Below are 21,060 nucleotides of genomic sequence, written 5' to 3' on the forward strand. Positions count from 1 at the left end.
TATAATAAAACTTGTCTTCTGAAAAGTTCCTTTTTTGTCAACATAGTACTTTGTCTCTTTGGACCTTGTCCACGTTGGGCAACATCTGGCAGAGGATTTTCTTATGTAATATGGCATGTAAGCAATTGATCAGTTAAAGCAAAAGAGATGATATTTACTCTGTCATCTCTCCAAACTTACAGTGCCCTGGTTTCTTCACCTAACCCAGTATTCCCCAGTGATAGAATTTGAGAATTATACACGACAAGAAAATACACTGGGATATAAGACTACACTATATTCTCAGTTGGATTAAGTTCATAATCCAAAGAAAATTCAGGATTATTTATGCATCAGCAAACTGATAGGAACATTCTGCACAGACATTTGACTTCCTAGGAACACATCAACAGCTGACCTCTGTGGTTTCCCACCATTTGTTTCATTATAGGGGAGAGATGATATGAGGAAAAGAAGAGAACTTTAAAGCCTCAAGCCAAATTGCATAATCACCTCACATTACATTGACAACATCATGTGAGAATTTTTGTAATTTTACAGATGTAAATATTGATGTGATTAATCATTTAAAAGATATTTCCAGAATCTTGAGATACTATTAAGCAAGTATCATGTAAGACACCTATATAACACTGTTAACATCTATAATAAAAGTGTAATATGCTAATTAGACCGGGCTGCCAAATGAGCGTCCTTCCGGTGACCTTCTGAACAAACCTGGGGCTGCAAGGGCCCGAGGCAAGCTGTGGCTGCAGGGGCCAAGCCCCTTGCACGAATTTCATGCATCGGGCCTCTAGTTTGTAATATAGAAAAGTAAGTGAAAAAAATTAGCAGTAGCAGTGTTCTTAGATTTCTTGCACCTGCTTTTTCTTTTCAGTGTCTTGAGTTGCTGGAATGCTTAGGAATTCCCTGGGTCCAAGCCGCTGGGGAAGCGGAAGCCATGTGCGCTTACCTCGATGCCGGCGGCTACGTGGACGGCTGCCTCACCAACGACGGGGATGCTTTCCTCTACGGGGCCCAGACTGTTTATAGGAACTTCACCATGAACACCAAGGTGCTTTTTTCTTCCTCTCTGTCAGCATTTAAAGAGATAACTGATTAATTGGAAAAAGTGCTTATTACTGTTATTAAATATCATTGCCACATATTATAGTTCATTCTCTTTGAAGTGTAGTTTTCTCTCCCAAGGGTTTGACTTCTTTCACATACTTTAATTCTAAATTAGTTTTAAAAGTATATTATGAAATTGCATATGAAATTTATTGCTTTTACCCAGAGTTTCTACTTTTAATAATTTATCCTCAAAAACACCTCCAAATATGCATGGAGAGGTATGCAAGGTTACTATTTCCAGCAATGTCAGTAATCACAAAAATTTGATAAGCAACCCAAATGCCTATTGACAGGGAACAGTTAAATATAGTCATGGTTCTCAGCTAGGGAGCTACTCCTAGGGGACATTTTGGTTATAACTATTCAAGCTCGGAAAAGGGAGACTATAGACGTTCAATGGATTGGAGCCAGGAAAGCTAAATCTCTTGCCAGACAATTCTGTGATCTCTGAAAATGCTTATAGTATCCCCATTGAGAAACACTTCCCTAGAATTGATATAATGTAAGAGTAAGCAGTTATTAAAATGGTATTTAGTATTAACATTAAAAATACATAGATATATTAGTGGGTAAGAAATGTTGCAAAATATTTCTTTTATATAATCCTGTTTTTACTTAAAATTTGCTTAGTAACAAATATTGTGCGTTTTTGTAAAAGAAAAGGTATTCTGAAAGAATATGTACCACACTGTTAATGGTAACTTTAGAAATTGCAATTATAGGGAAAGCTTTCTTTCAGTAATATACATTTTAAAGTGTTTAATTTTGTAAAATGAAAATCTACTTTTGTATACAGAAAGTAATAAAGAAGGAAAAAATGAATACTGAAATGTTTAGCTATTTTTGAAACTATGACTATTTCCAGATATTAAAGGTTTTAAATTCTACAAAGATTCTGATTATTAGGATAATTTTTCTTTTTAAACATTTGGGAATAATTAAATACTTAAAGACACCTTTGATGCATTTTTGTAATGCTGTTTAATGTATAAACATTTACATTTTGAAGGTTAAACAAATTTGTGCTTTCTTTTAGGACCCACATGTTGACTGTTATACAATGTCATCGGTTAAGAGTAAACTAGGTTTGGATAGAGATGCTCTGGTTGGACTGGCAGTACTGCTTGGCTGTGATTATCTTCCAAAGGTACACTGAAATTCACTATTCATCGTGTGGGGTTTTTTCATTCCTTTCGATTTGCATAAATACAGTATTGTTATATGATTAAGAACCTAATTTAGATGATAATTTTAGGCATAATAAAATATTCAATAACTAAAATAATCAGCATTCCAAATGGCATTAAAAAGCTGGTTCATTCTGACACTGAAGCTTCTAAATGAGAATAGAATAATAATTACTATCACAGTTTGAATATCATAACCATTGCTCTAGATTAAAATTCACATTCAAATTTCAACTACTCTTTTAAAGAAATAGAGGAATTATTCTTTTCTTGTGTCATGCTAATGTTAGTTCCTATCACTGTTTTATCTGTTTTTTGGTTTTCAGTCTTTAGCTTTCCTGCTGTGCACACACGTGGTGTTGTTATTATTGTTGCTAGGCTACATGATTATTGGGATAAGCCATTCATCCTTTCGTGCTGCATTCAATTTTGTTCAGAAAACCTTTTATTTATTCTTAGCATGCACAATACTAGTATAATGCTCTGTAACAAGTAGGTATATTCAGTGAGTGATTAAGAATTATGAGGATAACCCCATTCTTAAATACTATATTTAAAAATATAAAATTACTTCTATTATAGCTCTTATTATGTAGTCCCATTATTATGTCCCTACTGATCATCTCTTCTTACTGAATCCCTCACATACTGTACTGTATATGCTATCCCCAAGAGACATCTAGAGATGGAGGACATATAATTTTTTTAGCTAGAGCTTAGGAGAGAGGAAAAATAGCAATTTTCTTTAGCTAGAGCTTAGGAGAGAGGAAAAATAAGTCAAATTATTAATTCTAATTTCTAATTTATGTGACCAGATGGTGAAATCAAGTTTAAAAAAAAAAAAAAAACTAATAAGAAGGAGGAATGAGACTTTTAAATAACACAAAAAATAATTATTTTATTATAATTGTAATTCTGAAATAGAAAATTTATATTTCCCTTTTGTAATTATTAAATCCTAAAGACTAGAAGCAGCCTACTGTTGAATGTAAGAAACCAACTTTATCTACAGTGGTGTTCCATTTTGCATTAGCCTTAGCTATTTTGAACATTTGTATCCTTCATAACCCAAATTGCCATCTATTTATATTGTTCTTTAACTTAAAAGATTGTTAAGACTATATACTAATACTAGAGGGGTCCCTCCTGCCACTGCCTTTGCACTCAACAGTGGTGAACCCAGCTCAGGGCTTCTGGCTGAGCACACTGACCACCAGGGGGCAGCTCCTGTGTGGTTGGTACACATCATAGCGACCAGTTGTTCTGCCATTGGTCATTTTGCATTTTGGCCTTTTATAATATAGGCCTAGAGCACAGCATTCATGCACTGGTGGCAGGGGAGGAGGGGAGGATCCTCAGCCTGCTCTGCGCCCTCTCGCAGCCCTGGACTCCTTGGGGGATGTCCACCTGCCAGCTTAGGCCCATTCCCCGCTGGCAGCTGTACATCCCCCGAGGGGTCCGTAGTGCTGCGCTCACCAGTGGTGAGCCTGGCTTCTGGCTGAGCAATGCTCCCCTTGTAGTAGAAGTGCACTGACCACCAGGGGACAGTTCCTGCCATGAGTGTCTGCCCCCTGGTGGTCAGTACATGTTAACGCAACTGGTTGTTCTGCCATTTGGTCAATTTGTCTTCAAAATTTTAAGACGTAGCTAAGTACTGATACAAAAAGAGTAATACACAAAATGTTAGGCAACTGGTATACAGAGGACATAGGCTTTTGGTTGCTGTCTGTTGTGCCATGTGCTACCATTTTAGTACAGGATCCTAGTGGGTTGGGAAGGGTATTCAGGTTAGAGGAGTACTTTAAGACTGGTATGTCTATCCCAGTGCATATTGGCTAAATAGCAGCCTTACTTATAAAGACATACTCACAAACTTTTAGAGGAACTGGAAGCCTCAACTTAAACCAGAAATTATCATGTGAATTTATGCTAATTTATGATAAAATTGGAGTTTGTTTTAATTTTCTTAATTTGGAACTCTTTTTTTGTTCTCTTTTGACATCTGGGTCTTTAAATATTAAATTTCATATCATTAAATGACATGCTTGTTTCCAATTACAAATATAACATAAAGTTAGCTTAAATAAAAGTATTACCCAAATCATTAACAAAGAAAGCAAATGCCCTCTAAAATTCTGTTCTCCTTCCCCTAAAAACAAAAACAAAAAAATATCGGTGGTTTGGTATATAATCCTCTGACTGTCTTCCTCTGAATAGATTAACAATATAATTGTTACTTAACTTACAAATCTAGATTAGACCATAGGCTATTTGTGGTTTTCATCTTACACACAGCAATGTGTTTTGCACATCTTTTCCTATCATTACGGAGTTACCAACATTCTTTCAGTTGCACCAACTTCTTTGGAATGAACTTAATGTACTTTATTTATTTTCTAATGATTAACATTTGAATTCTTTCCCCCTTTCTGAAAGGGCGTCCCTGGAGTTGGAAAAGAGCAAGCATTAAAACTTATACAGATTTTGAAAGGGCAGAGTTTACTTCAGAGGTAACTAAAAATTAAGTTTTCTTGTGACATCAGACTTTTATTCTTGTTGAATTTTATAGTGAATATTACAGAGGCTTCGTGCATTGGGGGGGAGAGGGGAGGTCCTCTCAACCCAGCCTGTGCCCTCTTGTAGTCGGGGTCCCCTTGGGGGATGTCCACCAAGGGGTCCTTAGAGCTGCCTTGGAGGCAGGAGAGGCTCTTGCCACCTCCACCTCCGCTGTGCGCCACTTTGCTAGCTAGCTGTGATCCTGGCTTCTGGCTGAGCTGCACTACCCCTGAGGGAGTGCACTGACCACCAGGGGGTATCTCCATTCATTGTGCGTCTGCCCCCTAGTGGTTAGTGCACGTTATAGCGACCTGTCATTCCGCCTTTTGGTGGATTGCATATTAGTCTTTTATTATATAGGATTACAAAAAGTATTATGCTTTCCCAAAAAAAGGTTTTGTATTTTTAAACTGATTTATATTTTCATTTGAAATATCTTAATTTTAGTTTGAAATTTTCCAAAGTAAGGGTGAGCAAGAGTAGGTTTACATATGGAAAATAATACAATAGTTAATAAGTAATAATGCAAGAATAAACTCTGTGTTTCACATACAACTTTAAACCAACCCCTGTATACCCTAAGCCATACTATATATATTTTTTCAATATTACTAGCTCACTGTAAACACAAGTAGATGTCAAATGTATTTATTTATGACCATGGGCATTTGCTATGGGCTATTTTAGACTATTTTACTACCAAGTAAAGATAATGTAACATTAAAATAGTTTTATCCTTAAAAATATTCTTTATTTTATCCTTAAAGTTATTTTTATATAAAATACTTTGATATTGAATTTATTTTTGTAAATGAAATGCCTAACATGTTATAAATATTTAATAAGTAACACTTGATCAAAACTTTTACTTGACTTACTTTGTTCTATAACCATACATATAAGAATATATGTATTCAAATTAATTTAGACTGTACAATTTAAGCGTTTGAACCAGTTAAGATAAAGAATATATTGAAATGTACAAACTACTATGCTACTTAGTTTTGAAAGCATGTGAACTAGATTTACTTGATGAAAGTAAATGAAAATTAATATTAGGTGGATAAAATAGAGTGCATAAAGGAAAAAATGAGAACACTAGAGACTTAAACCAGCCGTGGCCTCCAATTAGGTTTGAAATGGTGAGTGCTTGAAAGGAAACACAAGTTGTAGAAATCAAGAAGGAATAATAATGAAAACCATTTCAAATTACTGTGCTTTTTCCTATAATACTTCTCTTTCAGCTGAAAAGCTATTGATAGCTCTAAGCCTTCAATAAATTCATTATTGAGATCAGTGATTACTGTGCCAAAGCAGGAAAAAAAGGTATTCTTTGGCATAGAGGTGAGTTAAGGAATTATTTGGGAATTGTGAAAACTAATACAAAGAGGGGAAAAAACAAGCAAATATGGTCCTTGTCCAGCTACATGTCATTTTAGCAAATTTGTACTTTTGGCAACATTTTATTAAATGTTAACATTTGAAAAGAATGGAATTACATTTTTTGTTATAATTATGTTTTAATTTTGATTAGCTTAGGCTAACTTTTCCCCTGTATATTTTTTAACATTTGAATCTCTATTATTTATCCAGTAGCCAGCATCAATTAATGCTAATTTTTAACACGCTTGTCATTGGTCTTTGTAATATAAGAATTAGAAGTTCCAAAAGCTAAATAGTAACTCTCAGTGCCAGTTACTAGACAGCAAACTGAAGAGATAATTTAGTCTTTTATTAGAACTTTTAACTTCTCTAAGTAGAGGAACAATTCAGAAATTACATTTTATGACGATGTTTATCCTCTTGGTAGTTTTAAGTTGACATGAAACTATTAGTGAAAAATTGACTATTATGCCCTAGCTGGTGTTGCTCAGTGGGTAGAGTGTTGGCCTGTGAACTGAAGGGTCCTGAGTTCGGTTGCAGTCAAGGGCGCATGCCTGGGTTGCAGGCTCAGTCCCTCCAGTTGGTGGGGGGGGGGGGCGGGGGGGGGGTGTAAGAGGCAACCAATCCATGATTCCCTCTCTTCATTGATGTTTGTATCTCTCTCTTCCTCTTCCTCTCTGAAATCAATGAAAATATATATTTTTTAAATTAACTATTTAGTAAAGATTTTAACAGTAATATACATTTTCTTAAAATCTTTCATTAAACAAGTAATGCTTATGCTGTTTGGAAAGGATAATAAGAAAATGACAATTTCAAATTATCTGGATTTTTAAAACAGTTCTTACCCAGAAACCTCATGTTTTATTTAGTGTTATATGTTGCCCTTGACCCTTATGATGATATACAGAAGTGTTCATGATTCTCTTTAGAGAATCATGTTTTATACTCTGGAACTTAAAAAATATATAAAAAACAAATGTATATGAATCATTCTCCCTACATGTATGCATAAGTAAAAATTCTTTTTTTAAAAATAAATGCTGAATGAATATATCAGTATACACACACACGCACGCACATTCTTTCTCTCCCTCTCCCCTGTTCTGACACTCTTTCTCCTCCCCTGTTGGAATTCTTCTGTTCTTGGGGACACATCTAAAAATTGAGATACGTTAATTGAGGGTTTTTCTAATTTAGACAGTAACTTTACCACCAAATGGAAAACAAGTTAGTAGGTTGGGAGGGAACAGAATAACCTGATATTTGAGAACATGGCACTTTGCTGACCTCGGGATTTTTTGTGTTTGTTTTTACTTTTTAAAACCATTTTCTTTTAAAGGTTTATTCAATGGAGTGAAGACAAATCTTGTGACTCTAATCAACAACCACTAGTTATTAAAAAACTGGCTCATTGCTCAGTGTGTTCCCATCCAGGTAAGCAAACATAGGGAATGATATCTTGAAGTGTTAGTGTCAGATACCCACATTTTCACCCCTGTTTTATAGCTACATTTTATATTATCTTTCTGCTAGATTAGGAATCCTCAGAGACAGGAGTTGTCATCTTTACTAATAAAAGAGTAAAATGTGATTAGACCAGGAGATCTTCCGGACATCCTTTCAGACAAAGCCATGGTGGCAGGGCCAAGGCAGAGGTGGTTGGGGGCAATCAGACCGGCAGGGAGGGCAGTTAGGGGGATCAGGCTGGCAGGGAGGGCAGTTGGGGGTGATCAAGCTGGCAAGGGAGGGCAGTTGGGGGCAATCAGGCCAGCAGGGGAGGGCAATTGGGGATGATCAGGCTGGTAGGAGAGGGCAGATAGGGGCAATCAGGCCAGCAGGGGAGGGCAGTTGGAGGTGATCGGCTGTTAGGGTATGTCAGTTGGGGCTAATCAGGAAGGCAGGCAGAGGGGGTTAGGGGCAATCAGGCAGTCCAGCAGGTGAGCAGTTAGGAGCCAGCAGTCCCAGATTGTGAGAGTGATGTCCGACTGCCAGTTGGGATTGGGCCTAAACTGGCAGTTGGACATCCCCCAAGGTGTCCCAGATTGGAGAGGGTGCAGGCCACTAGTATATACTTAATAGACACTCAGTAAATGTTAGTTGAATGAAATAAAGTGATATAAATATAGAACAAGCACAAAGTTATTAATCCAAATTACTTAGATCTTAAAATTATGTTTTTAATATAGAAATCTATTTTAAGTGGAAAAATACACTAATAATATTGGGAAAAAGGAATTGAAACTATTTGTTTCATTAAAATGGTTCTTAATTGTCCTATAGTGCATTTTGATTGTGTGAAGATAGTGCCTGAAAACTAATTTCTAAAACATGTTCATTATTTTTTAAAATAGCTTGGTTTCTCTTTATTAATTTTGGTTAAAAAAAAGAAGAAGAAGAAGAAGATGTCACTGATACGTAGTAGATTAGAAAGGTCTTCCACTTTCAGGAGAGATTGAGATCATGTTAGTTCATCTTTTAAAAGAAATTCTGCTTTATGTATTAGTCTTTTTTTTTTTTTTTTTTTTTTTTTAATTCTCACCTGAGGATGTGTTTCCATTGAATTTAGAGAAGGGAAGAGGGAGAGACAGAAAGAGAGAGTCTTTCTCGATGTGAGAGAGAAGAACATCCATCAGTTGCCTCGCATACCCACCATGACTTGAGGATCAAACCCCCTTCGGTGCAAGGGTTGACACTCAAACCAACCAAGTCACACTAGCCACGGCATTTACCTATTTGTCTTACTATGTTTTCATTAACATTATTACATTATAGCTGAAATCATTGAAGAAAAAAATTTTTATGGATAAGATTCCATTCTATATTTCCTTGATAACTTATAAATGATCATGTTAGGTCATATCAGTTATGTATGTTCTTCTGTATTCTCAAAACAATGATGAAGATGGTCATGCTTCCTTTTAAAGGGAACTAGGGGCCCACACCTTTGTCACAGTCATAATTTGTTCATGTTCCAAGCATAATCTAAGAATAGTTACACGGTAACTTAGAGCTAGACACTAAAAGAGGGAATTAATTGCTGTATTCTTTTAATATTTTAATTAAGGAAACCATTTTATAAATTATTCTATAAAGTAAGTAATCTTTTTCAATAATAATTATAGCCTACCAAATTGTATTTATCTACCAAATTAACTGCAAACTTTTCCATTGATTATTATGAATGTAAAATTTCAAGTTATAAATGAAAACTTTCAGATAATGGAATTTGCAGAAACAAAGTGTCAGGTGATAGTAATTGCTTAGGATCTACCTCACCTGAAAAATTACTATGGTGTGCATTATTCTCGTCAACCTAAATGTATTGAAACCCTTTCTTAAGCCAGACACTGTTAGGCAGTATTCATTTTTGAAAATTTGGATAAGGGCAAGGAAAAAAGTATAATAGAAGATAATTCTAAAAAGCAGTGAAAATCATACTTTCTTAATATCGCCCTAAAGGTTCACCTAAGGATCATGAGCATAATGGATGCAAATTATGTCAAACTGATCGATATTGTGAACCGCATGATTATGAATACTGCTGTCCCTGTGAGTGGCACCAAACTGAGCAGGATAGGCAACTGATCACAGTGGAGAACAATATTAAGAAGTAAGTTTTGCTTTTAACTTATTCTTTTCTGGCATGACCTATTTTATACACCTGTGTTTGAAGTATTTCCACAAGGCCTTCCCCCATGTCTGAATTAACATTTCACAAAATCCTTTTCTTGAATCTGCTAAACATATAGGCCATTTCAGGAGATGGTAATATAATATTGGGTCGGCAACTAAGTAATTGCGGATTTTTTAAACAATTTTTTCATGGAACTAAATAACTTTATTCTGTAATGTATTGCCCATTTTGATCAATGACCTTTTGCCATCTTTCAGGCAGCATCATAATCCCACGTTCAAAAAACTTCTGGTTTTTATTAGCAAAAAACTGAATCAGGTACGATTTGACATCATCATCATTATTGAAATTTTTACCATTCAAGGAGTTTTGTAAAGATCGAAACAAAAAGTAATCAGATGGTGCAAGGTCAGGACTATATGGTGGATGTGGCAAAACATCCCAACCAAGCTCCATTAATTTTTGCCGAGTGACCAAAGATGTGTGTGGCCTTGCATTGTCATGATGGAATACAACACCTTTTCGATTTGTCAATTCGGGCCGCTTTTCTTCAACTGCATTGTTTAATTTCGTTAGTTGTTCAATGTAGACATCAGAATTGATCGTTCGGTTGGGTGGTAAGAGTTCAAAGTAGACAATTCCTTTGTAATCCCACCAAACTGATAACAAAACCTTCTTTTGATGAATATCAGCTTTTGATGTTGTTTGAGTTGGTTCACCTGGCCTGCTCCACGATCTTTTCCGCTTGATATTGTTGTAAACAACCCATTTTTCATCGCCAGTTATCAGTCGTTTTAAAAATGGATCATTTTCATTACGTTTCTTTAGCAAATCGCAGCTGCTAATGCGTTGCATTAACTGTGATTCTTTCAGTTCGTGAGGAACCCATGTATCGAGTTTTTGAACATAGCCAAGTTGTTTTAAGTGATTTTCAATGCATGTATGTGATACATGAAGCTTCTCTGCAATCTCACGTGTTGTACTGTGACAGTCCGAATTGATTATTGCTTTGATTAGGGCGTCATCAACTTCAACTGGACTACCAGAGCGTTTTTCATCTTTGAGTGAAAAATCACCAGAACGAAATTTGGCAAACCAATTTTGACACTGCCGTTCTTTTAAGGCTTCGTCACCATAAACAGCACATAACTTTTTATGAGCTTGCGATGCGTTTTCCCTTTGCGGAAATAAAAAAGCAAAATATGACGAAAATGTTCCTTTTGATTTTCCATTTTTCAACGAACGCCAAACGAAAACTACAAAACAGATAAAAAAAACTTTTTTTACTGATTAACAGCTGAATAGCCAACTATCAAATAACAAAATGTGTTTTACATTTGTACTACGTCTGCAAACCTAAAAATTCAACTGAAGCATATATGTGTGAAACCCGCAATTACTTAGCTGCCGACTCAATAGTTATTCAAAGTGAAGCTTGATGACTGAGATATTATACAAGGACATTTTTCATTAAATGAGATGAGATAGTTTTAATCTGATTATATTAATAACGTGTGTATAATCTATTTTCAGAAAAGCTTACCGCTGTGAGGGATTCCCATTCCATGAGGTAATAACTAATAATTCAAGTGTGTTTATTTCAGAAGTTTTCTTTTTTTAAAGTTTGAAGTCTCGTTTCCTGTTTTCTTTTCTCTTGTTAGGTTATTCAAGAATTCCTTTTGAACAAGGATAAATTGGAAAAGGCAATCAGGTATCAAAGACCTGATTTATTATTGTTTCAGGTATCTAAAAATAAATTCTTTACAGTATGAAGTTGAGTACTAGGAAGATAGAAGGAATAATCACTTTGTCTTCATTTCTTTGCTACATAGAAACCGTACTTTGCAGACCATAAGGCAAATTATAATTATGCTGTTTGTTAGAAAACACCTTAAATATCTTGTACAGATATATTGTATTCAGGGGTGCATTGAGAGAGAGGGGCTGATAACCAAAGAATGTCAGGATCGAGTATTCTGTTAGGCGAGGTCGTATAATTTGCATGGACATTGTGATTTGTAATCAGTTACATAAATTTAAATCTGGATAGTCTATCATTCACTTTGTGACACTGGATATGTGTTATCCTCAAAATAGAAATACTATTATCTTACAAAGTAACTATAAGGATTAAATGAGATTATTTATATTAACCCCTAATAGAGTGGGTAGGGAAACAATGGCTCAGTAAATTATAAGTACTTCTTGCTTATTCCTATCAACAAAAGAAATAATGGTAACCAACATTTATTGAACATTTAAAATTTGCTTTTTTAAAAAACATATAAGGTCACTTAATCTTCATAATCTGTGAGCTGGGTTTTATTTTACCTGAGGTTGAGAGAAGTTAAGTAACTTACCACCATCTAGGAAATATCATGCTGACATCCAAATGGAGAACCCTCACAATCCCTGTGTACTATTGGCTCCTGAGGAGGCTCATTGTTCTGTCAGTGAGAATACTTTAATGTTCGTTCTGAAGAAAAAATATCATCTGAGTGCTCTTTGTCTCCAAAAGATAAAGCCTTATTTCATTTTTATTATATTTACAGAGATTTACTCTTGAAAAAATGGAGTGGCCCAATCACTATGCATGTGAGAAATTGTTGGTACTTTTGACCCACTATGACATGATAGAAAGAAAACTTGGTAGAAGAGACTCTAATCAACTCCAGCCAATTCGGTATGAATTGTGTGTGTTTGCATTTGAATATCTTAGGATCTAAAATTTTCTTCTTAATATTTTTGTAAAGATAGAGGAAAGGTCTCCCGGAATAATAAAAGCTTAATCAGGGCTTACAACCAAGATAACATAATAACTTCATACTCTGACATACTTTTCTGCTTTGAACACATAGTTATAATAGATTAGAAGAAATTATAGCTAGGCTTAACCAGATAACTATTTCAGTGACCAAAAAGGGACAAAAATGTAAAGTGAATAGAGGGACCTCGGTGAAGGGTATGTGAGTGATCTTTGTACTATTCTTGCAAGTTTTCTGAAGGTTTAAAACTTTCAAAATAAAAAGTTTGCAGGAAAGAATCAAAGAAAAAAGATAGGCAACAAAGAAAAGACAATGAGATAGCACACATCTTTCATAATAGTAATAGATGTCAGGATATGATAGAATAATATTTCAAAATAATTGGCAGCTTAAACATTATTAGAATATTATTCGCTGGTTGGTAAGGCATTTTCAGACAAATGAAGACTAAGAGTTTACCATTCACAGGTCCTCATTAAAAGCACTATTAAAGGATGTACTGTACTTCATTCAGCAAGAAGAAAACTGAACCCAGGGGGAAAATGTAGTTAACAAGGAATAGTGGGCAGCACAAAATTGATAAAACATAGCTAAATTAATAAACTGACTGAAAAAATATATAAATAGCTGCATATTGCTTAATGGTTTAAATATGGTCAGAAACTTCCAAAGTGTATATGTAGACATATAAGGGTAACTACTAAAACATTAGAGATACAATATCTTCCAACCAATTCATAAAATAAAACTATCAAACCAAGCCCTGGCCTGGTGATTCCGTTAGTTGAAGCACCATCCCTAAAAGTTACAGGCTCGATTCTGATCAGGGCACACATACTGGAGTTAACAAATCGATATTTCTCACATTGATGTTTCTCCCTCTCTCTTTCCTCCTCCTCTTTCTAAAATCAGTAATCATAGCCTCAGGTGAGAATTAAAAACACACGCACACACGCACACACACACACACAAAATTACCAAGCCAAAAGAGTATAAGAAGGAGGAAGGGGGAAATAGTGAAGAAAAAGCTTGCTTATAGACAACACAGAATAACAAATAGGAATGACTTCCACTATGTTAGTAATCACAATAAATGTAAGTAGATTTATCTCATCTATTAGAAGACATTATATTGGATGAGTAAACAAAATTCAGCAATATTCTTATAGGACATGTACAGAATATACATTAAGTTAGAAAATAAAGAGACTTAAAAGAAATACCAGGCAAATATTTACCAAAGTGATATGTAGCAAAATTAACAGAAACTGAATAGACTTTAAAACAAAAATTATTATGGAAAAATGCCACACTGAATAATAATGAAAAGAACAATATTTATACGCTCTAATAATTATAAACCCTATACCCCTAACAATAAAATCTGCGTAAATTAGTTGAATAACAATGTAATAATTCCTTTCAATATTTTTAATATTGTAAAAATAGAATAAGAATCAATGAATATTGAATTATTCAATATATAAATTGAAAACTTCCAATAACTCAGCAATTGGACTTCATTAGATGAATTTGTTTTTCAGAATTGTTAAAAATCGGGTCAGAAATGGAGTTCATTGCTTTGAAATAGAGTGGGAAAAGCCTGGTATGTATTCAGTTTAAGCAGCTTTTATAACATTAAACCATACATGTTTAGCAAATATTGTACACATATGTAAAATATATGTATGTATGTAAAAAATAGAGAAGAAATATGTACCCGGGGTTAATTTCATAGTTTCCCTATGCTATTTAAATAGGCTTTGACTAATACCAAGATTGAAAATTTCAAATAACTTTTAGTTTTTTTAATTGGCATTTCTTTTGTACTTAATATTTAAAAAATAATATGGAAATAGTTTGGATTGGTATATTTCTAGAAAATACTGCTCATTGGATTGCACCGTGTAGCTGCTTCTAAAGAAATCAAGGTTGCTAAGCAGCACGTGGGGTACTCTTCTCATTTTCTCACTCTTTAGTTTTCACGGGAACTTTTCGTTGTCTTACTCTTATTTTTGCTATAGGAAAGAATACAGTAAACTCTGAATTAGCACCAAAACCAAAGGCAAGAAAAGCACAGATTATTTAAATGGAAAACAATCCCAATTTCATTTCTGTTTGGCATTGAGATGATATTGTGTGATTATGGGTGAATGATTGAGAGAATAAATTTATCAATGAAGGTTTAAGTTCTAGGTAACTTGAAGGATGAAATTAATAAAGAATTAGATAAACAGCTGAAACCGGTTTGGCTCAGTGGTAGAGCGTCGGTCTGCTGACTGAAAGGTCCCGGGTTCGATTCCGGTCAGGGGCATATACATTGGTTGCGGGCACATCCCCAGTAGGGGGTGTGCAAGAGGCAGCTGGTCAATGTTTCTCTCTCATCGACGTTTCTAGCTCTCTATCCCTCTCTCCTCCTCTCTGTAAAAAATCAATAAAATATATTTAAAACAAAAAACAAAACAAAACAAGAATTAGATAAACAGTTCTAAGCAATAAGAAGATAGAAAGCTAAAGAATTTTGAAGACTGTTTGGAAGCAGACCCAATCTTCATAGGAAACTCATACAACTTAACAAAAGGAATATAAACAATCCAATAAAAAAAAAAATGTGCAAAGGAAATAGACACTTTCCAAAAGTGGACATACAGAGGTCAAGAAACATATGAAAACATGCTCAAAGTCTCTAATCATCTGAGAGATGCAAATAAAAACAACAATGAGGTACTACCTCATACATGACAGAATAGGTATAGCCACTATGGGAAACAGTATGGAATTTCCTCAAAAAATCAAAAATGGAACTCCCATTTGATCCAGTGATCCCACTTCTAGGAAATATTCTAAGGAATCAGAAACACCAATCAGAAAGGATATATACACCGTTCATAGCAGCACAATCTACAATAGCTACGTTTGGAAATATCCTAAGTGCCCATCAGCAGATGAATACATCTATGCAGTGGAATACTAGCTGCTGTAAAAAAGAAGAAACTTTTATCATTTGCAACAGCATGGATGGACCTTAAGAGCATTATGCTAAGCAAAATAATCCAGTCAGAGAAAGATAAATAGCACACAATTTCACTTATTTGTGGAATATAATGAACAAAAACTGATGAAGAAAAATAGATCCAAAGACATAGAAGCATCAAACAGACCGTCCAACCTCAAAGGGAAGGCCGGGGGGAAGAAGAGGGGGCAACTTAGGGGGTAAGAGAGCAACCAAAGGACATGTATGCATACATATAAACATAAGCCATAGACACATACAGTAGGGGGTGAGAGCATATGCTTGGGGGTGGGAATGGCTGGAGAGAGATCAATGGGGGGAAAAGGAGACATATGTAATACTTTAAACAATAAGGAATATAAAAAAAATAAATAAGGTAATCTCCTTCCAGCTCTTGTTAGGCAGAAGAAAATCAATTCTATACTAGAATCAGCAGATTTTTAGAATAGAGATGTTATAAAGCAATATTTGCAATAAATCATCCATTTGCGGATGACTTAGTTTACCTGGAAAATTGAATTTTTCATATCTAATTAAGGCTGTTTTACTGTATTTTTAATCTGTTAGAATATTATGCTATAGAAGATAAACATGGAGAATTAGTTCTACAAACAATAGAAGAAGAATCATTATTTGAAGCAGCTTTTCCAGAGATTGTTGCTGTTTATCACAAACAAAAGTTAGAAATTAAAGAAAAGAAAAAGAAAAGTAAGTATCTCATTTGATAGCCACACACAGCTGTTGTAGAGGAGCTATCTCTTCTATACGAATCTATATGTCTAAATTTTGCTGTAAGTTCTATATAAGAACTTGCTTCTTTGTCTTGATATACTTTATTTTAAAGCCTAAAAGCCAAGACTAACCCATTCTCATATGTGTCTGATAACTAAGTGTTAATAATAGTAATTACACCAACCACTTATTGAGCAAGTAGTATATGTAATATATTTTGGATTACAAATACATTTTCTTTATTTCATAGAAAAACTAAGGAAGAGAATTTGATCAAACATTGTTTCCTGGAGAAAATATTTTATAATATGTTGTCATTAATTATTTTATTATAATTACTTACACCACAGTTTCCAGGAATGCACTGGAACAAAAATGCAGAAATTGCTTATGTAGTTTTCACTCTGAACTGTTTAGTTTATTTGTTTACTCAAGTTAATTCAAATAAAACGGGTTTTAATCATATTGTATTATTTTTTTCTTTTTAGGCATGAAAACTAAGCCTAAAGAAAATTTGCAACAAACAGATGAGATGAGTTTTCAGTCACTCATAACTTTAAAACCCACATGTGAAATCTCTTCTAAACAGAATTCCAAATTAAATTTGGAAATTTTCCCAGATTCTGCATTACCCCAGGAATCTCTTTCTGCATCATTGAATAGCTTGCTTTTATCTGAAGATGCTCTCTGTTTGAATACTCAAGAACAGTTAATCTCTTCTGCAAAACCTTTGACTACACAGCAAATTACAGCTGTTAGTAAATCTCTAATTTCAGAATCTAGTCAACCGAATATCTCATCCCATAATGTGTCAGCTATTGCTGATTTAAACTTGAGCAGCATTGACTGGGAGGGAACTTCTTTTAGTAATTCTCCAGCTATTCCAAGGAATACTTGCTCTCATGGCTTAAAATCAGGACTTAAAACAGCCATCCCTCATAGCTTTAAATGTATCCCAGGACAATTGTCATGTGACTCAGAATGGTACACCACAAACATAAATAAAGTGTTAAGTTGTGATCTTCAAAAGACTAATCCTGAAGAGCATCTGTCTTCTGGCATTACTGACTTACATCGACAGGACCTGCCTTTAAAGGAACGAATACTTAAAAAGTCATTACATCCTCTGGGTAATGTACAATCAGACCTGGAAACTTTATCCGTACGCACAGCAAACAAATGTTGTAATGCTAACAGTAGTTCTGATTGTCCATCACATCTTTCAAAGGATCTGGGAAGTTATTTGCAAAAGGAATCTAGGAACTCTGAAGTTCAAAAAGGAGACCAGCTGTTTCAAGAAAACTATAAAATGAATACTTCTTTACCCTATTCTGTCAAAAACATGATAGTAAAGACCTCTGAGGCCGGAGTCAAGCCACCAAATACTTCGTTAGATCATAATAGAAATGTTGACTTGCAAACCACTCAGAAAATTGTAACAAAGAAAAGTGTTTGCCTTGACAGATATGCCTCTGATGAAAAAAGTGCCTCAGTGTTTGGGAAAGCTGTGAATGCAACTGAGAAAACGAAGCAGAGTTTTCAGAAGCACAAACCAGCCCAATTCCAGAAAAATGATGCCAACAAATTGAGTAACCCTAAGATACATAAGAAAGAGACGGAACAATATGTCCAGACTTCTAAAACAGCTGTAAATGAAGAAAACTGTTTCCCAGATGCAGCCAAAGGTTCTCTGGGTTTCCCACAGTGTCAGAAGGAAAAAGATGACTCTGGTACTTGCTTGGATAGTCCTCTTCCTTTATGTCAGAGATTAAAACTGAGGTTCCAAAACACTTGAAATTAAAAATGTTTAAGTGTTAGTTAATATTCTGGGATCATCAGCATTAGCAGAGGCAGAAGGAAGGTGTCTAATTATTAATGTTTGGCAGAAAAATGTAATGTAGTTTATATGTCAGGAGATTCTTTTTGCCATTTTAATCAAAATTATAATTTTAAAAAATTATCTAAAATTTTCATTTTAAAAGATAATCTTTGTAGTCAAAACTGTAGATAATGTATATTTTTAAAACTCACTTTTGCCATATTTTGTATCTTCATTGACTATTCTTTAGTCATATTGTAGTTTTAAAGTGTAAATACAGTGCTCTTTCCAGCCGGCACCGAGCTATGGGGATCTCCCGGGACAACTGGCACAAGCGCCGCAAGACCGGGGGCAAGAGGAAGCCCTACCACAAGAAGCGAAAGTATGAGCTGGGACGCCCTGCTGCCAACACGAAGATCGGACCCCGCCGCATCCACACAGTCCGAGTGGGAGGAGGCAACAAGAAGTACCGTGCCCTGAGGCTGGACGTGGGCAACTTCTGGGGCTCAGAGTGTTGTACGTGCAAAACAAGGATTATTGATGTTGTCTACAATGCCTCCAACAACGAGCTGGTCCGCACCAAGACCCTGGTGAAGAACTGCATCGTGCTGGTGGTCAGCACGCCCTACCGACAGTGGTACGAGTCCCACTACGCACTGCCCCTGGGCCGCAAGAAGGGGGCTAAGCTGACTCCTGAAGAGGAAGAGATTTTGAACAAAAAACGATCGAAGAAAATTCAGAAGAAATACGATGAAAGGAAAAAGAACGCCAAAATCAGCAGTCTTCTCGAGGAGCAGTTCCAGCAGGGCAAGCTTCTCGCATGCATCGCTTCAAGACCAGGCCAGTGCGGCGAGCAGATGGCTATGTGCTCGAGGGCAAGGAGCTGGAGTTCTATTTGAGGAAAATCAAGGCCCGGAAAGGCAAATAAACCCTCTTCCCTCCTGTGTTAGCTCATGTAATAAAGGTGTGTGTGCTAAAAAAAAAAAAAAAAAAAAAAAATGTAAATATAGTACTAGGCAGAGTAAAGGCTTCATCTTTTTGTTCATTTATACTCATTTCTTACACAAACCTCTATAGTGTTTATATTTCAGCTTGTTCCCAAGAAGATAATTCTTTATAATTGCCTATAATCTCAATGTCTTCTATTGTGCCTTTTTTGAGAGTTATATTTCTCTCCATGTGAAGATACTTTTAGTATACTCTATTGCTTTGGTAACTTTATTCTCTTTTCTGAGGGAAAAATGGGAAAGGAGGAAGATGATCTATATATATATAGTAAAAATCATGGTTGTAATGCTGAATAAACTAAGGAAAGCTACTCTTTCTATATCCCCAGAAGTTAACAGGTATGCCAAAAGGAAAAAAAAAAAAGATTTGAAAAGTAGAATATGTAATCAGAAGAAAATTAGAAATTTGTTGAGGATCACACAGCTAATTAATAATGATGTGAGAATTAGATTTCTTCTCTTGCCTTCTAGTTTGGTAGGATTTTTTAGGTTTTCTTTTTCTTCTATAGCACATTTTTCTTTTTCTTTTATTTTAACAATTAATCTATATAATATTGAGTTCAGCATCTCCAAATATTAAGGTGTTTATTCATTTATCATTCAAAATGTCTACAGCCGTGATGGGCAAACTGCGGCTAGCCAGCCACAGTCGGCTCTTTGACCCCTTGAGTGTGGCTCTTCCACAAAATACCACAGCCTGGGCGAGTCTATTTTGAAGAAGTGGCGTTAGAAGAAGTTTAAGTTTAAAAAACTTGGCTCTCAAAAGAAATTTCAATCATTGTACTGTTGATATTTGGCTGTTGACTAATGAGTTTGCTGACCACTGGTCTAAAGCAAGCATGTCAAACTCGCGGCCTGTATGCCATATGCCTTTTATATTTAAATGAGCCATGTGGCCCAGCGGCCTCAAGTTTGGCATGCTTAGTCTAGAGGCAATCAGATTGGAAAGGAAAAAGTAAAATTCAATATTTGCAGTTGACAACATTTTGAGTATACAAGATCCTAAGGAATCCACTAAAAACTACTAGAACTGATAAATGAGTTCACCAAGGTTGCAGGATTTAAGATCAATATACAAACATCAATTGTGATTCTATATGTCTTCAATGAGTAATACTAAATGAAGTTAAGAAAATTCTGTGTACAACAGCACTAAAAGAATAAAATGCTTTGTAATTTAGCAGAAGAAATAAAAAAATTATACTCTAAAAACTGCAAAAGTATTGTTGAATGGAAAATTTTAGAAATTTAAATAAATGGAAAGACATTCCATGTTCATGATTAGAAGACTTGATATTAAGATGGCAAACTAATTACAGATTTAGTGCAATCCCCATCAATTTCAGCTGATTTCTCTGCAGAAACTGACAAGCTGATTGTAAAATTCTTATGGAAATTTATGGGACACAGAATAGGCAAAGCTATCTTAAAAAAGAGAAATGGGAGGACTTGCCCTTCTTAAATCTGATTTGAAAATTTTCTACAAAGCTAACAGTAATGAAGAATTTGTTGTCATCATATAAAGGTAGATTATATATATATATATATATATATATATATATATATAATCAGTGGAATAGAATTGAGGGTCCAGAAATACACTCTCACATTTATGTTTTAATTGATTTTCAACCAGAGTGCCAAGACAACTTAGGGGGAAACAAGAGTCTTTCAGCAGATGCTACTGGTACAGCTGGATAGACACATGCAAAATAATGAAGTTGACCTGCTACCTCATATAATATACAACAACTAGAGTCTCGGCGCACGAAATTCCTGAACAGGTGGGGTCCCTAGGCCTGGCTAGCTATCAGGGCCAATCAGTTTCCCTGCCTTCCTGCCTCCTCC

At 35.1% G+C, this 21,060-nt stretch overlaps 2 protein-coding genes across 2 annotated transcripts in view; both read left to right on the plus strand.

Annotated features, from left to right (window-relative positions):
• GEN1 (GEN1 Holliday junction 5' flap endonuclease) overlaps positions 1 to 18,940 on the plus strand; it is a 28,455-nt gene extending 9,515 nt beyond the window's left edge. The window contains exons 4-14 of the mRNA XM_084900390.1: positions 878 to 1,054; positions 2,150 to 2,260; positions 4,737 to 4,810; positions 7,582 to 7,676; positions 9,702 to 9,852; positions 11,410 to 11,446; positions 11,538 to 11,618; positions 12,429 to 12,559; positions 14,186 to 14,247; positions 16,222 to 16,362; positions 16,875 to 18,940. Of these exons, the coding sequence (XP_084756516.1) occupies positions 878 to 1,054; positions 2,150 to 2,260; positions 4,737 to 4,810; positions 7,582 to 7,676; positions 9,702 to 9,852; positions 11,410 to 11,446; positions 11,538 to 11,618; positions 12,429 to 12,559; positions 14,186 to 14,247; positions 16,222 to 16,362; positions 16,875 to 18,181 (2,367 nt within the window). The 3' untranslated portion in view covers positions 18,182 to 18,940. The remainder of the gene's footprint in view (positions 1 to 877; positions 1,055 to 2,149; positions 2,261 to 4,736; positions 4,811 to 7,581; positions 7,677 to 9,701; positions 9,853 to 11,409; positions 11,447 to 11,537; positions 11,619 to 12,428; positions 12,560 to 14,185; positions 14,248 to 16,221; positions 16,363 to 16,874) is intronic.
• On the plus strand, positions 18,511 to 19,250 carry LOC311630882 (small ribosomal subunit protein eS8-like; the record flags this gene model as incomplete). Its single annotated transcript, XM_084900397.1, has 1 exon — positions 18,511 to 19,250. One exon carries the CDS (start codon positions 18,511 to 18,513, stop codon positions 19,102 to 19,104), a length of 594 nt encoding a protein of 197 aa, XP_084756523.1. The 3' UTR covers positions 19,105 to 19,250.
• Between the last annotated feature and the right edge of the window lie 1,810 nt (positions 19,251 to 21,060).

This window comes from Pipistrellus hanaki, assembly GCF_964339955.1.
Source record: "Pipistrellus hanaki genome assembly, chromosome: 12".
Classification (NCBI taxonomy): domain Eukaryota; kingdom Metazoa; phylum Chordata; class Mammalia; order Chiroptera; family Vespertilionidae; genus Pipistrellus; species Pipistrellus hanaki.